Here is a 17262-nt window from a genome sequence, read left to right as displayed (position 1 = left end):
CAGAGTCGACCACGCTTTCGCGTCGTCCTCTCACGACCCGTCGAGTTTGGCAGGCAGAGCACTTCGCTCGCTTTAGCACAAATACTGAAGTCAAACACAAGCATATACTCATTTGCATAGCAAATTTTAAGGGGTGCATTGAAATAGTACCCGACTGATAATGGTATACATATTTGTACAATCAGAGTGACATTCAAATTGACCAAGTAAAACATTTTCCGTTTGAAAACAGTTACCTATAAAAGTTTTTGGGATCGGAATTAAAAACAAGGCATGAGCCGTCCGCAGGACACCACGAGCTTCCCCGCTGACTCCTCCAGGGCAGAGGTCACTCCTCGATGACCTCCAGGACCTTGTAAACACTGTTCTGGAACACCGTGGTGAAGTGCGGCTCGGACTCCTTCACCAGGAGGGTGCACAGCGGGGGCTTGCCGGCGTTCTCGGGGTCCTCCACGTCCCAGATCTCGGGCATGCTGCAGCCGGGCCTGGGGAGGGGCACGCTGGTCAGGGGCCCATGCGGTGGGCCCGCCTTCTGTTCCCACCCCACCTCGTTTTCTCCTACCCAGCTTAAAACTATCATATCACAGCTGTTCCTATTTGTGTAAGCCGCCACTAAGTCCTCCTCAGAACAAGGTGAACGCAGCAAAGGTGACTCTGAAGAAACACAAAGGCCTACGAACTACAGGTGATGTGCTTAAGTCCTGCCTCAGCTCCGGCCCAAACCGTGAACGTGTCCGGTTACTCGGCCTCGCTCCGCCCCCGCCCCCGAGCTGTAACAGGGGAAGCTCCCCCGGCGCAGCTGCGCTGCGTGGACTGAGAGGCAAGGCTATTCCCGGCACCAGGCTCCGCACAGAGTAAGGGGTAATGTGTTACATTAATTTTAAAAATTATAATCAGCAAATACACTTAGTTCCTGTTCATGCAATTTCCCGTTAACTGTATTCCAGAATGAGTCAACTTCAAGAAAATCCAGTCGTGTTAAGCTCTCATCTTAACTAAACACATAATTAAATCTTGAAAGCAATGTATTTGTTTAAAGAATAGTGGAAGTAACATTTGTATTGGTGCCATATTGGTCCCAGTAAGTTCTTCAAGATAACTAACATTCATTTTAAATTTGGAACTGTTGCTTTGGCTAGGGTTCACAATTTCTTTTCCTTTCTTTTTTAACAGGTGGAGAATTTGTATGTTATACTTCAAACTGTCAGTCTTTTCTTTTAGAGCTTATGATTTTTATGTCTTCTTTAAAGAATTCTTCCCTATCACAATATTGTGAAAATACGCACTGTATATTCTCCTGTGAGAGTTTCAGAATTTTGTTTCTCACATTTATAGCTAGTCCTCAACTAGAATTAAATTCTTCAGTGTGGTGTAAGGTAAAGATTTAATTTTAATTTTTCCAGGTATTATAGTCTAAGTAGCTCTTGGTCCAATCATTATTTATCAAACCCACTCTTACACCCCCTCGTCAGTGACACACTATTTTCAAGCCCATTTTGCCTGATCACCTATGACCACTCACGTAACAGCTGACTAGGGCGAGGACAAAAGCTGGACACAGGAAGTGCCTGCTGAGAGGCTGCTGAGAAAGAGGGTAAACCGATGGCCCCCCGGGGCCCCTCCACAGGTCTCCTGTTAATGACAAAGGGAGCCCCTCTCCTTAGCTGGGCAGCGGGGGGCACGGCCAGCACTTCCGTCGAGCGCTCGACCCCAGCACCCCCGATGCCAGGCCAGAGTGGCGTGCCCCCTGCAGAGCCGCCCGGCAGGCACACCCGCCTTCCCGTCCTCACCCGCCGCCCCGCCTGCAGTCACGAGGAGCGAGCCAGGCGAACTGAGTCCGCCAGAGGGACGTTCTCACACGACCACTGGCCTGGACTCTTGCAAATGTCAAGACAGAAAGACACAAGGAGCGATTACTGACCAGTGACACCTGCCTACGTCCTGCCACAGCGGCGTCACTCTCCTTGTAAGAGAAGCAGCCGTTCCCACCGGCCCCTCCTGTCCCCAGCGGCAGCCCCCCTGCCCGGCCCCCCAGCAGGAGGCGGCACCAGTCTCGAACGGAAAGGTGAAAAAGTGTCCAAAGAGACCCATCAAAAGGAAACCCTGACCCGCACCGCTCGGCCTCTGCCGTCTGTGTTCACATGCGCACAAGCACGAGCACGGACTTTCACACCTACACAGACACTCCCGCTGCTCTTACAAAGACGGGATCATCCTGGGACTCCGAGCTGGCCGATAAAACGTGGCCATTTTCCAGATATCTCATTCCATGAAGACCCACTACTGCTTGTGCTCCCATATACTGTGTGACAGTATTCAACCACTCTTCTATGGATGGGTATTTTAACTGCTCCCCACGTTACTGCAATAGAGCAACACTTACACCAACATCTCCGGGCCTCTCTTTCCGCAAGCTAGGCTCCAGACACGGAACCATCGCTACAACAAGGGGCTAGGCGCATCTCACGCTGCCGGCAGGAGACTGTCTCCGCAAACGGTCTCCCCATGGGTGTCCCGTGCAGGGTGCCCAGTGCACGTTTTTGCACGCCCTGGCTGACACGGAGCACACACAATGACAGGACGGGGCTCGGGTCGTCCACCTTCTGATTTCTCCCTCGCCCCAAGGCCACCCTGTTCCCGCACTGCCGGCCAGGGGCAGCGGAGCACGAAACACACGGGAAGCAGCGAACCACCCCGCTCCCGCGTTCTGCCGCTCTGCCCGCCCGAGTGCGACATTCCTCATCCTGATCGGAGTTCCCAAAGGTTCCGCAAGCCAGCCAGCTACATCTTCACACAGCCTTAGTGAAAACCTGAACAACTTCTTCTGAGTTCATGCACTTGAATCTCATCTTAACTGTTACTGGGATTAATGAGAAAGAAAGCGGAGAACGGAGAATAAAGGAATAGCTGACCCAAAGCTCATCCACAGCTTGTATTGGAGTGTATTCTCCTGAGTGTATTGAAACACAGGGTGTCAAGTATTTAAGGAATAATCATACCACACGATCAAGCCACTTGGAAATGAGACCACTGAGTCCAGGTCTCACCGGAGGGCGAGGCACGGCTGAACCCTGGGTCAGCTTCGCTCCCGCTTCCCTTTCTTCTCCTGCGTGAGGTCCCCACCTGCTCCCCGATTCTGACATATCCTCCTGTCTCAGCAGCACGCAGGTGTCTTGGGCTGGCATGACTGAAGTGTGGGTGAGGGCCAGGGCAGCGGCAGGGGGGAGTTTGTGAGAAACCCTGCTCCCCCCACTGCAGAGGCAGGCACTGAGCACTGGTCCCCACCCCTGTCCTGCTCTCCGAGCCCCCACTGGCTTCCCCAGCAGAACGGAGGGCGCAGTGCGTGCTGTGTTTCGGGGACTAAGCACAGTCCCCCCGCCTGGGGTTTCCAGGAGTCAGTCTGGCTTAAATCCTGCAGTAGGCGGAGGGCGCTGTGGGGACCCAGTGGGGTGACAGAGAAGAGAGGTCCCTTCCTTCGCTCCCTCCCTCCCCGCTCCTGCTGGAACCAGCGGACAAGGGCAACCCGAGGCCCTGATGGGGAATCCAGCACGCCCCACCCCCAGCTCAGACGTGAGGCCAGCCGTGAGCTCTAGGTGGGTGCACCCTGACTCCGGCTCACTCACGACCGACTTTGTCTCGGGTGCCCGTGACCCGCCGCACCTGCTGAAGCTGTCCCTCCATCCCTCCCGGGTGCAGAAGGCAGTGCTCCGCCATCACAACAGGAAATGACGGGCCGGGCTAATCCCGCACTCTGCCTCCACATCTCAGAACACGAACCCCCCGGCCCCTGCGACTCCCACAGATTCAGAACGCTAGGCAAGGGCCCAGGGGAAAGTGAAGAACCCTGAACAGAGGCTCGTCACCAGCTTGGGGAGAAAGGCCACGAAGCACGACGTTTCTGCTCCAGCGACTGGCAGGCGTCTCAGGCTGGCAGAGCCGCAGTGCGGAGAGGGCCAGGCGGCCAGGCAGTGCCCACCGCGTGGGCATCGAGCGCGTCCGACGGCAGCGTCAGCCCACCGCTCACCGTCCTCAGAGGATCACCACGGGGGAGCTCGCGGTGGCCCTGTGCTAAGTCTACACGGCCAGGTTCCCTGAAGGGGACGTGTGAGTCTCATGCACGTCCGTACGTTCAGAAGGACTTGGGGCACGTTCTGAGCTGTGACTCTGAGAGCAGTAATATCTCCTGTAGATCCCGATTCAGGTCGGGTCACTTGCGACATTCGCAGAAAGCCACCCGACAACCCACGACTGCCTCAGTTTCCTCGTGGGCAGCGCTGGCAGGCAGACTGTCACCGACTGTTTTTACTCCCGAGGGAACGTCTAATCATTCCGTCTCGGCACCCCTGCGTGAGCCTCAAGTGTGCGGTGAGTGGGTGTGACGAGGCCACACGCACGGCCGCCCCCCGGAGGCTTCTTTTCAACGAGGAGTGGGGACTAATAACGTGACACCAGCGCTCTGTAAACGCCCCCGACTTCCGGTGAAGCCGCGCGTGTCTGTGTCTCCCCGGAGCAGGTGCTCCGGTGTCCCTGCCGCCCGTCACCCCGTCACCCGGCGCACCACAGCCGCCGCCCGAGGGACCCACGTCAGCTGTGAGACGCTCGCCAACTCCGGCTGCTCCTCTCTGCCCACTGAACGCCTCCGTGGGAGAGACCTTTTTAAAACTGTGAGCCCAAGAGCACACGCGTCTGTGAAATGGTTCCCCCGCCCAAGTAGGAGGTGGAGCAGCAAGAGACACCTCGGTCTGGCTGCGTCCGTCCGCCACGGGACGCGACGGGACGCCACGGGACGCCACGGGGTGCGGCGCAGCGCAGGGCTGGGGGCGAAGGGGGCCTGACCCTCAGCGCCCGGCTGACGCCGCCACCACGAGAGTGTCCATTACTCGGGCTCAGACGCCACACGCCTTTGGAAAGAAAGCACATTCAGCTTGAAGTAAAAGACTTAAAAAACAGGCGAAAGTGAGTAATTCAGGAAACCACCCATCGCTGCCTATACAATACCCTTCAGAAAAGCGTACACGCGCCAACCATTACAAGGAGATGCTCACAATGACTGAGAAAGAAGAGAACTCCAGTTCACACGATCGCCTAGCGTTCTTCGCCCTGCGCTTTGCCAGACGCAGTCCACGCCTCACGCGCCCGGCCTCGCAGCGCAGCCCCGAGACACCGGACCGCTCCCCGGCCCCCCGGCTCCCCGGCCCCCCGGCCCCCCGCTCCCCGGCCGGCCGCTCCCCGGCGACTACTCACTTGGACCTGCGCACGCACCAGGACTCCTCCAGGATGTAGTAGTTCACCTGCAACTTCACCAGCTCCCGCTTCACTTCCTCGGCTGCCTTCCGGCTGTACATGGAGTACACGATCTTCGTTCTGGCCCTTCGGAGGGAAACAACCGGGGAGACGACCGTCGAGGTTGGGAGGCTGCAGGCCTCCCGTTTGGGGGGGCTCTGAACGGGGCCGGGAGACAGATGACACGGAAGACTCCGGGGGTCGGGACACACTGCAGGGGAGTCCTCAGGGCGTCAGGGAGGGAGGGGGGCCACAGGAAAGGGCGCAAGTGGCCCCCAAGTCCTGGGAGGAGGGGCTGCCACACTTAGGCGTTCTGTCTGTCTCCTTGTTTTTGTCCCAAACGCTCTATGGACCGCTCTGTCACAAACACGAGCCAGGTTCCCTGTGTGTGGGCGGGAAGGAGCAGACCCAACCTTCACCCCAAGAACCACCGGCACTCGATGGCTCTCCACTTTACTCCCGGGCTTTCTGAAAGCTGAGTTCACTCAAAATAACTGCTCTGGAAGTCAGCTTGCCAGAACTGTTTTACTGAAAAACTTCTTACTTATAAATAGTTATATTCTGCTGTTAGTCAAAGGAACATATTAATAGGATTCACCTTTTCAGGAAATTAATAATCTGACCTACCTTAGAAGTCGCACAAAAATGAAATCTATTTCCTTTAGAAGAGAATGCACCTTATGCGTTTATGAAAAAATAGTCAGAAAAACCTCCCATCATTCTAACAGGTTATACTGGTGAGAACCAGAATAAAACCCCCTTTGAATGGGACTGCATTTTCAGCTGACTCCTGAGAATCCAAGGAAAATGCCCGTGAGAAACCTCAACAGAAACGGCAGGCTGATGAACGCTCGGGGGAACCTCAGGACGACGACAACTGAGACGCTGCACGCTCCGGGGCCTTGCCGACCCACTCAAGACTGATCCGCTGGGACGCCTACTGCTGCCTGGTCGACCAGATGACCCAAAGGCGGCAGCTGGGTCACCCCTGGAGCCGGAGCAGTTTTGGGTCTGACTTGGCATTTTACCTCGGCATTCCTCCCCCAGCTCCACCAATCCCAGCTCACCAGCATTCCCTTCTTTAAACCCTTCTTGGCACCTGCTGAACAGCGTGAGCATTCCGTACTAACCTCAGACCCGCATCTTCATAATGTGGGTGATTCACCACGGGCCGAAGTGCGGAGAGTTTCACACTCGCCATGGTGGGCATGGCCCCCGCAAACACTGCGTCTGCGGAGCAGGGGGCGAGGGTCAGCGAGAGCCGGGAGGGGGTCCGGGCGGGCACAGGGGCGGGCAACTCCCGAGCCCGGGTGAGCCTTTACTTCGGGCGACAGTCTCATCCCACCACTGAGAGGGTGTGTGTGTGTTTGTGTGTGTGTGTAACATCGTGGGGATCTTTCCTGATTCTAGGAAAGTATGAAACGAACAAATTTTTATAACACTAAAAAATCCTGTAGATGATTTAACAGTCATTCGAAACTCAAATGACAACACCTCCCTTCTTAAACGTGAACAAAGATTCCATGAGTTCGCTTCAAGGAGGAATTTGAAGGGCTAAGAGTAAAAATTCATTAGGAAAATAAGCATTAAAATTATTTTAAACTGTGGCATGTAAAACTTTGAAAACATCAGAATTTATGGAAAATAGCAAAACCAATTAGGAAGAAGCTGTGCACAGCATTTCCTTTGCAAACCACGGAAGTAAGTAACACTGGCATTTCTCCGTCTTTCTGGACACTCTACAAGCAGCACTGATCAGAAAGAGTAAGACTACTGGCAGTTACTCGGGTTTAGGATTTAACAGTGGTAAGCAAAACTTGGGAAAAACACTCCTAAAAATAATGCTTTTTTTTTACCTGGTTTAGTACTATATTTGATCCACTCTATAAGTTCTTCTTGTGGCAAATTGCTGAATTCCCCTACAATATTCCATTGGGTTTGCAGGTTTGCTGAACCTTGTATCGACATCGCTGCTAACAGAGCAACAACAACAGCACCAGGATGTACTTTGCAAAAGAGCCATCCAAACAGCTGAAACCAAGTCAGAGACACATTGGTGATTGTTAGTAGAAAGCAACCAGTACCCAGTAAGCAATGCTTCTTCCCAGAGGACAACGCAGTCTCTGCTCGAGTCCTGGATAAGCCTTAATGACCCTAGGGAAAAGTTCCAGAAGCAATGACCCTAGCAACCAAGAGATCCCACCACCAGCCCTGCACGAGTGGGCCACGGTTTAAATCACGTTCAAGTCCAGCTCTTCTCTCAACTCGCTCTCTCTATTCCCAGAGCCAGGCAGGGCCGGGCTCACTGCAAAATGACAATGTGGGGCCCTGGTTCGAAGATTACTAAAAAGACCCAAACGGCAACAACAGAGCACAAAGCCAGGTGCAGGGTGCTTCTCCGTGTGGGCCCCGTGCACACTGGCCTCCTGGCACCGCGAGGCCAGCCCGACATCTGTGGTCATCGCTCACACTGCTGGTGGGACTGAAGGGACAAGCGCCCAACCAGCCTCCCTTCCTGTCCCGGCCTGGAGGAGCCAGGCACAGCGGCCTCACCCTCCGTCAGCCTCTCTAGCTTGACCACAAGTCGCCTGGGAACCTTGGGGCTGGCTAGTCTTTTCCATATGCAAATACTCCCCTCTCAACAACAACACTTTGTCTCTATTGTTCTCTCCTCAGGACTGCTTCCTGAGGACACACACAGACCCCTCTGCTTTTGGGCTTTTGCATCTACCACTCCACCCTCATCCCCAGGGGTGGCTCAGACGATTAGTAACTAATGCCAATTCTGCTGTGACGCCTTCAGTCTTTGGCTGATGAAAAAGGTGAGCCGGTGCCCTAAGCCTGTGACTGCAGAGCCAGGAGGCAGGTATCTGGGGAGAGTCGGCAGCGAGCAGCCATGTGGCTGCAGCTCCATTTCAGGGTAAAGCCTCGACACTGAGCAAACTGTGCATTTGTATGCACACGTACACTCAATGAGAAGAATTAAAGCTTAATACTGAAAGCCCATATAATTTGAAAGTACTTATAACTTGAACTCAATTGTTGGAATTCTTTGTGAGAAGAATGTCAAAACAAAAAATTATTTCTACAATTAGGCTCCGCTTTCCATCAACATCTGCAGTAATCACTCGCGAATTCACGACGCTGATGGTCTGTTGTTCGGCAGGGACTGTTTCAGAAGTTAGAAGAATGGAAAATGATCAGCTCTCAGGGGTTTTTGTGGGCTTTTCAGAAACGTCGCTCAGGAATGATTAGCACAGACCCAGGAAGGACTTCGATGGCAACCATTTAGAGAACCCCGGAGATCCGACACCGCTTCTGGGCCCCTGAGCACCGAGGCTGACCGCGCCCAGCAGCCACAACGCCCACCCAGCAGCCGCCGCCGCCTCACCTGCCTCGAGCAGACCAGCGACGCCATCAGGCACATGTGCGGCGTCAGGAAGAGCTTCAGCCGCATGATGAGGACGCCCAGCGCCGTGTACGCCACCAGCTGCAAGGCGTGATAGACCAGCTGAAAGAGAAGGGAGACCGCTCTGACGCCTGCTGTCCGTGAGGTTCGAGACTATATACCGTTAAAACGGCGGATATACAGAAGAGGGCACGTTTTCTTAGTAACAACACTTTAATTTTGGAAATAAACGAGTCTTGAAATCCACTTTGCAGCGTCTCCACTTAAGCAGAGGGCTAAGGTTGTACAATTGATAAGGCCAGTGGGTCTGCAGCCCTGCTCAGGACCACACCTGCAGTCGGGGAGCCCCCACTTCTGAGCCCCCTGGGTGCGCCCACCAGCACGGAGGGGACACAGGAACCACAGTGACTGCTGTCAGTTCCAGACCCCAGAGTCCCGCCCCGCCTCGGAACAGCCACTGGAACCCGGCTGAAATGCACGGCACAGTATCGTCCACTACGGTCAACGTGCTTCTGCGGAGAGAGCAGGCCTCAGAAGGCCCATCAGAAGGAAAAACAGTAACTTGTGTAACTAAGCATGGTGACAGATGTTAACTAGACTAATTGTGTTCATCATTTTGCAGTGCACACACATCCGAATCATTGTGTTGTATACATGAAACTACATATAATATAATGTGATATGTCAATCATACGTCAATTTGAAGAGAGGAAGAAAGAAAAAAACCACCAGGCCAGATCCCCGGAGATGGGAGGAGCTCACACCCCCGGAGCCCCGGGCTGGGGAGCGGAGAGGAAGGTGTCTCCAGCCACAGCCTGCTAGGGCTGCGAGGACGGTCTCGGGGGCTGGAGGACGGACGTGTCTGTGACAAGCTCCCACGAGCACACGCAGGCCGGCTGGGGAGATGATCAGTGACAGTCACTAGCACACACAGAGGCCAGAAGGAGAAAGGAGAGTCCAAACACACACGGACACTAGAACGAGGTGCGTGTTAGTAACACTGGGTCTTTACCTCTCCGTGGTCCAACTGGTGTTTCCTGGAACGGAAGAGGAAATACAACGTAACTGTGGAGGCACGCACTTCCATCACCTGCGTTTCTGTCTTACAAACACGAGGTCTGACAGCTTGTGTAAGACTCCCGCGGGGCACGTGTATGTGAATCAGAATAACTACAGAAGCTACAAACCGAAACCGGGGCTACACTTTCTTGAGTTTTGGGGGGAACACGATGACGCTGCAGGCCCTGCAGACCTGGCTGCATGCTGCGGCGTGTCAGCCACCTCCTGGTGACCTCCCGGCAGGGGGCACGGAGGAGGAACTCCGAGGTCTTCCCAGTGCCCCCAGAGGCCCCAGCCCCCTCACGAACGGGAAGCCACAGTTGAGGCTTTTTTCTGCAGCGTCTCCGGAACACACAAACAGCCTCTAAATCCCTTCTTCCACTCTGCTGGACAGTCTGAACTTCCCGAGCAGACATGTGCTCAGAGGCCGCCCCGCCCCCCACTCTGTGCCGGGTCCCGCAGGTTCACATCATAGCAGGGTGCTCTCCGATCCTTCACACGCCACCCACGGTCTTCCCACGCTGGTCCCCACTGCTCATCCCTGAGACTCCAAGAGGCCTTGCCCCCCCCCAGCAGCAAGTTCCCGTTACATGAGTCCCATGCTGCTCCTTCTGGCCTCTGAGAGGCACCCCGACTCCTGTGGTCAGCACCCCTCCTGCGGTCAGCGGCCCCCTCCATCCCTCCCTGCCCCCCCCCCCCCCCGTTCACCTCCTCTCAGAGGACACTTCTACTGGCTTCCCTGGCCACCATCTGACTCTCCCCACCAAGACGCACCCTTTGGGGGCCCAGGGCTAAAACCCACCCCGACTCAGGCCCCTGGCGCACGGAGGGTGCTGGGCACACGGCAGAAACAGGAGGGAGGGGGCCTCCGCCCTCGCACAGACGTCCACGGGGAGGACAAGCAAACAAAGAGGCTCCTGGACCCCACATCTGGCCATGAAACCGTCTCCCACTGTCCCCTTGCCTTTGCACACGGTGCACGACTCTGGCACTCAGGCAACGAAGGGAGCTCCGTTTCCGGGAACAGTCCCACCTTCCTGCCCCGAGCTGCAGATCTCAGCTGCAACTCCGTGCAACTCTGCAGTCGGTGCGGGCCTGCCGGCTCTTCAGGAACAGTGTCCGCCCGGTGAAGGGGCAGCTCGGCATTACGTCCAGGGTCACGTCCTTTCCCGGCCCCCAAGGCTCCTCGTACCAGCGAGGGCACAGCTGCGGCGCACTGCCCGTAAATGACACCGAGGACGGTCTCGGGGGGCACGTGCAGCAGTTTACTGCTTGTTGGCACAAGTCTGCAGGTGAGAGAACGCTATGCAAGGCCGTGTGTGTTCAAGTTATAAAGGAAATGCGACACTTGCACCGAACAGTCTCTAGACCCCGCAAAGTCCGACAGGAGCAGGGAAGCAGAGCTGGAACTTCCTCTCCCCCAACCCTCCAATCCCACGCCCTTCCTCATTACAGGTCTCCTCCTTCCAGTTCCTTCCCACGCACCAGGAAACCCACCACCTTCCTCCTTCAGCGAAAGTCCACTCCAAGTGACGGGAGGAATCAACGGTGCCCGACGGAAACACCCCACCCCCGTGGAAGGCCCACACCCCAAAGAGACAAGGGCCTGCTCAGAGATGAGGATGGTCAGGGAAGGCTTCCTGAGGGAGGGGACGTTCGGGCAAGGATTGGAGGAGGCAGCCCAGCAAAGAGCCAGGCTGCAGGGCTGCAGTGCGACCGAGGAACCGCAGAGGCAGGAAACTCCGGCTGTGTGTGGGCCCAGGGCGCAGAGGCCACCGGCGGGGCAGCAGTGCAGCGGGAACAGGAAAGGAGGGTTTGGTTTCCGCTTAGCGGCTGTTTCTGTCCTTCACTCATTGTCCTAACAGGTTTTTAGTATTAACAGAAACTCTTTATATGGGACGATCATTAGCCCGTTGTCATAGAATACAAACATTTTCCCCGATTCGTATTTTTCTTTGAACAATATGTACAGTGTCTTACCAAACCAAAGTACGAATCTGGTCAACCTTGTCATTTTTCCTTCTAGCTAATAGGTTTTCTGTCATGTTTAACAAGGCCTCTCTAACCCCAAGATTATAAAAGTAATCTCGGGGAATTCCGAGGTTTCCTTTTTCCCTGTATTTAGATCTGCGCTCCATCTGGGGTTTACTTTGCATGAAAAGTGAGGGGTGGGCCCGGTTTCACAGGCCCTGCGCCTGTAATTTGCCCACCACCAGGGCCTTCCCTCTCCCTGCGGAGTTCAGGCGCCCGTCCTGCGGGGGCGGGTGGTGCGCCGGCAGGTGGTGCGTGTGCACGGCCGCTGCAGGTGGGGCTGCCCAGGGCCTGCGGCGAGACCCGGGGATGTGCCGAGCTCGGCGCAGGTGGGAAGTGACAGCAGCACAGACAGGGGTGCCGCCGGTGGAACACACCGACTGGCAAAGGTCTCTCGGACAGCGCGCCACCGTGCGCTGAACGCACTCTGAACGTCTGCTTTGTCGCAGATGGAGGGAGAAGCAAAACGTTAACACTCACCTTGCGTGTGTCTGCTGCTTCGCTAAGACACCCCACATGTCACTAACAATCTGCAAACAGAGTTTTTAGAACACTTTAGAACAGATGTTTTGGGAAAAGCAAAATTTTAATTAAAGTGTCTTCTAAACTTTCAAACTTCTACTTAAATGTAAGTGCAGAGACAAGACATGGCTCAGAAAGCAATAATGACCACAACATGATCTTACACGTGCACAGAACTCGAGCAAACCTAACACCCAACGACCCTGTTCAGGCGCAGTCACTGCCCTTGCTTGGTCAGTGAGCGACAGGCTCCGATGGAGTAAACGACCCCCACCCAGGAAGGCGGCGAAGCCCCGCTGGGTCTGTGAACCTGGCCTTCGGCCCCCGGTCCACACCCGGAGATTCCCACCACCCAGGGCATGCGCCAGGCCTCCCCTTAACTGCGGCCCCAAGGACCGGGGGACTGGCTCACAGACGGAGGAGCACGACCGTGAGTCACCGAGTTCTCCTGGGTAGCAGTGACCGGGAGGCCATCTGATCCGAGAGCCCCTCCCCGGTACGATGTCCTCCACCTGCTGACGGGTGTGAGTCCAGCTCCTGGAAGAAGCCCCGGCCACTGCCTGACCCTGTGACACCTTCTGGATCAGGCCGGATCGATTCTGGTCAAAGGTCTTACTGCCAGGAACTGGCAGAGTTCTCAGGAGCCAAAAGGAATGTGACCTTATTTCTACGCGGCAGGCTTTCAACCGTGTGAAAACAATGGTCCTCTTTCCATTCAAATGTTTCTTAAGTCAGACATTCCACCTCTTGAACCCAATCTAATTGTTTTCATTACCTAGCCACCCAGACAACTGTCTTTTAATGCCTCTGGATCGCCAACATGCAGTGTTTTATTTCTTTCCGGGTGCAGACCCACACGAGGTGTGCCCAAGTGCCAAGGACGCAGAGCGCCTGGCACGCGGCGGAAACTGACAAACCCAAGTGAATGGGAGGGGCCATGAGACCCCACAGCTGGAGGCTACACGCTGCCCATGAGCAGGGAGGGTGCTCGGTCAGTGGACACACCGTGAGGCCACTGACCACCCCTCGATCTTCCCACTCTGCACCTGTCAGAACGGGGGTAACAGTGTCTGTGCACCTCATGGGGCTGTCGACCAACCAACTGAAACAGCACATGTGAAATGCTTTTTGGAAGCACAAACTACCAACTGAACAATAATTACAGTAGTGAACAGTCTACAAGTATACGGCATTGCACTGAAACAGAAATCCTGGCTACAAACCAGAAAACTTTCAGGGTCTATTACCTGTTTTTCTATTACAGATTTATCTCAACTCATTCTCTTACACCACCTACAGCTAAGCTCACCAGTTCTTAAAAGAAAAAGGAGAGACCATCACACCCCCTCTTCAGTAAAGATGGCAACTTCCCTGCCCGAGTTTCCGTCTGGGCTTCAGGTTTCACCGTCAAAGCCAGGCCGGCAGCCTACGCATCTCACTGAGTTCACAAGACACAGCTAACACCCTCCTTGTCCGTTCTGATTGATGGTAACTTGGCCCCGGAGCGAGCGAGCCCCACACACACGACTGGGAAAGGCCCCCATCCGAGAGCTCAGGGGCACGTGCAGGCAAGTTGAAAGCGAAGCGGTGGTAACTCAGAGGCCAGAACAACTGCATCTGGGCCCACAGGGCCTCCCTGACCCTGACTGTCAAGCGCAGGCCTGTCCCGGCAGCACGCCAGCCACCCCCCTCCCCACGGCTGTGCTGCGCGGGCAGACAGCGGAGCCTTTCTCAGGCGTGTCCGTGCTCGTCAGAGGCCAGGGCAGGTTCCCACGCACCCACACAGGGTGCTGCCGGGTGCACACGGAGCCCCGCGCGCTGACCGCTGCGCAGACGCGGGAAAACGTGTGTCTGCAGGGAAAAGCTCCTCTCACGGGAGCCGCGTACCTTTCTGACGATCGTGATGAACACGGCGAGAACCACTGGAAGCAGCAGAGTCTTCGTGTACCGCAGGGGGGTCTGAAAGGATGAGACCTTCTGTCAGAGGAGCGCCGTTCTGAACAGACAACACTGCACCCCGAGGAGCGAACCCGGAGAACCGCGCCACGAGCTGCACCCGGCGAGGGCCCACCCCGACCCCAGACTCCCATCAGAAGAGTGGAAGTGCCCTCCCACAGGAACAAGCGTCCCCAGCACGTCGAGCTGCAAACACTCACACACACAGGCCCCAAACACGTGTAAGCGTGAAATGCGACTAGAGGTTACTGTTCGCCTCCTGGCGACTGCTCTCCTGCCTAGGGCTCAGCTGCCTACTCCCTGCGTCAGCAGACCCCCCCGAACGGCTGCAGCTTCCCCTGCACACCCTGGGGGGGGGCCGAACGTCTTGGCCACGGCCCCTCGGCACACACGCAGCGACCAGTGTTTGCACGAGGAATAGCTCTTCAGAATTCTCTTTAGTAACAGTTCAACAAAACTACACTAACCAAAACCTTACACGGCAAAGCCCTGTACAACGCAATCCTACACACCTCGCAATAATGAGGTCACGGTCTTAAGCAAACAATCTGAACTTGAAATTTCTCCACTGCAGCTGATTTGCTCACCACCGCTCTCCCCCACAAAACAACCCTATATTACTGAGTCAAATAACATACATTTTCCCTGATATGTTTATAAAGAGAAACCTAGTTTCAACTATATTAAAATACTGGTGCATTTTAATTCTACAAAATACAGAGTAAGTAGCATTTTATGATTTTCCCTCTCAACAGTCCAATTTCTCTCATTTATTATTCTGTACTAGATGGGTAATTTATTACACAAAAATGCATACTTCATGAGTTAGAAGTCCTACTAAGAGAATTTAAATGTTCTTATCTATTTACCTTCATAAACATTTTCATAGTATGCTATTTTAAATATATATATATTTATTTTGTAAATTTTAAATTATGTCTCAACCTAAGCAAAAATCATAACTGAAACTATCTTAATATTTTTAAAATTAGGCACTTTCTAATAACTAATAAATACAACAAAAGTTGTAAGATATGTGTTTACCTTAAAAAGGCAATGTATCATAATTGTTAGCATTTAACAAAATTTAACAAAGTGTTAAAAAAATTTTAATGTTATATTCCAAAAGCTTAAAAGGTATTTAAAAATACTTCTCTTTCAAGGAAAATCAGATTAGCGCCAGACTTTGACAGAAATGCTCCTGAGCAGAAGACAGTGTACTAACTTATTCAAGAAACTCAAGACAAGATACTGACCGCAGGCTTGCATCTAGCCAACAGCGTCACAGAGAAAACACTGATGAAATACTCTGAATGTGTCAACACTCAGGATTCTGCTCCCAGCAGCCCTTCCCAGGAGCCCTAGACAAGGCAGGAGGGGCTTCCCGGAGGGCTCTACCCCCACCGGCCCACCCAGCCGCAGCGGCGATGGGGAGACAGAGGTGGCAGTGCGGGCGCGCAGTGACGCGCTCTCACGATGAAGACAGTGCTGCGCACCGCTGCCCGCTGCTCTGCAACCTGGACTCGGGCGGACCCAGCAGGAGTCCGAGGGGGAAATGAAAGTGGCAATAGAGTGCTGCTGGCCAGTTCAACACACAGCACAGACTTCTGAAGAACCGCGTCTCACAAACAATAAAGTATCACAGTGCACGAGGCCACAGGGCGGGGTACAAAGACCCACGTGTCCTGCTGGGCAACCGAACCAACGCCCAGAGAACTGCGGCACCACATTCCCATAAAACACTGAAGCAGCCAAGGACGTTCCCTTGGACCTCACTCGATCTGCGCGCGCCCGGCCTGTGGGCGGCACACCACCGGGACCACCGGGAACGCGGAGCTCAGACACAAGGGTGGGAGTCCCAGCTCGAGAATAGTCAGTGGCACCACAGGCCTGTCTCCCAGCCCACCGAGCTGCGCTGAACACGGCTTCCTTCTGGACGTCTGAACGCGGTTTTCCAAGAAAAATGCTGCTGGACTGAGCAACTTGCACTCGGCCTTATTTCAGAGCAGTGAGACCATCAGGCACAGCGCTGTCACGTGAGTGGGGATGTAAGAGCCTGCGCTTCGCTGGTTAACACTGCGCCCACGGAGAGGCCGCCTGAGGTGCCTCTGTGCTTCCTCGTCCAACAACCTGCTGGTCCGAACGCCTGCTTCTCAATTCCTCGGGTGAGGAAGGACCATGCAGACCCGGGAGCAGTGCTAACGGGAATAGGAAGAGCTTCCTCTGGGCCACCAGATGTGTCTCCTCCTTCAGACTGAGGTGACAGCACAGAGGACAGAGTCTGAACAGCGGGGACAGCCTTCCTGACGACTGAATGGACCAAAACCCAAGGGGAGAACCGGAAATCGCACCTTACCTCCTTTTCCATGAAGTCGAACTCTGCTGCACACGTGTACAACAAGGTATCGAAGTCCTTGTAACTGAAGAATTTTGACGTTAGCAAGTTGCCAATGTGAGCCTAGTAAGGAATAAAACGAGGCACCCTTAGACTATGCCATAGATTATAGTAATGCATTTCAATCTTAACAGTACCCAAAAATAGTTCTCACTACATTACAGAGCTCTCTGTTCCCACACAGTGAGCTTCTGTTAAACAAGAAGGCGCCGCACCCTCCAACTTCACAGCTCTCTCCTCCTCTGGTGACAAACAAGGGTGCCATCACCACCCTGCTTCCAAGGTGGATCATCAACAACCCAAAGTCTTTTCTCCTCGTCTCGCCCCCGCTCAGCGTGCTCACCCTGGTGCAACACATTAGTGTCTCCTCTGCGGGAGCCCACCGGGACGGGTGGGCCTGGTGACACAGGCCCCCCGTCACTCATAAAAGGACCAAGTGTGACAGAGTAAAGAAAAGGAGACATTAATTCAGATTTCTGGAAAGGGGACTGAAGGCTCTTTGCAAGCAGCAGCCAACGCGCAGGCCTGGGGAAAGCATGCACTCCCCACCGCCAGCCGAACCCTGGGCCACCCCGACATGTCACCAGGCGCTCGCGCTCACACCAGT

The 17262-nt window shown here is 54.6% G+C and overlaps 1 protein-coding gene across 1 annotated transcript in view; it reads right to left on the bottom strand.

The window, feature by feature from the left end:
* Nucleotides 1-328: 328 nt before the first annotated feature.
* The window catches only part of DPY19L1 (dpy-19 like C-mannosyltransferase 1), a 60748-nt gene continuing 43814 nt past the window's right edge, over nucleotides 329-17262 (bottom strand). Inside the window, exons 14-22 of the mRNA XM_028525689.2 lie at nucleotides 16617-16718; nucleotides 14192-14263; nucleotides 12263-12312; nucleotides 9705-9729; nucleotides 8675-8794; nucleotides 7140-7314; nucleotides 6414-6513; nucleotides 5245-5370; nucleotides 329-485 (exon numbers count right to left, since the gene is read on the bottom strand). Coding sequence (XP_028381490.1) covers nucleotides 329-485; nucleotides 5245-5370; nucleotides 6414-6513; nucleotides 7140-7314; nucleotides 8675-8794; nucleotides 9705-9729; nucleotides 12263-12312; nucleotides 14192-14263; nucleotides 16617-16718 — 927 coding nt within the window. The remainder of the gene's footprint in view (nucleotides 486-5244; nucleotides 5371-6413; nucleotides 6514-7139; nucleotides 7315-8674; nucleotides 8795-9704; nucleotides 9730-12262; nucleotides 12313-14191; nucleotides 14264-16616; nucleotides 16719-17262) is intronic.

This window comes from Phyllostomus discolor, chromosome 10, assembly GCF_004126475.2.
Source record: "Phyllostomus discolor isolate MPI-MPIP mPhyDis1 chromosome 10, mPhyDis1.pri.v3, whole genome shotgun sequence".
In the NCBI taxonomy this organism is placed as follows: domain Eukaryota; kingdom Metazoa; phylum Chordata; class Mammalia; order Chiroptera; family Phyllostomidae; genus Phyllostomus; species Phyllostomus discolor.
Note: the sequence above shows the minus strand (reverse complement) of the source record. Positions and strands in the feature narration are given on the sequence as shown.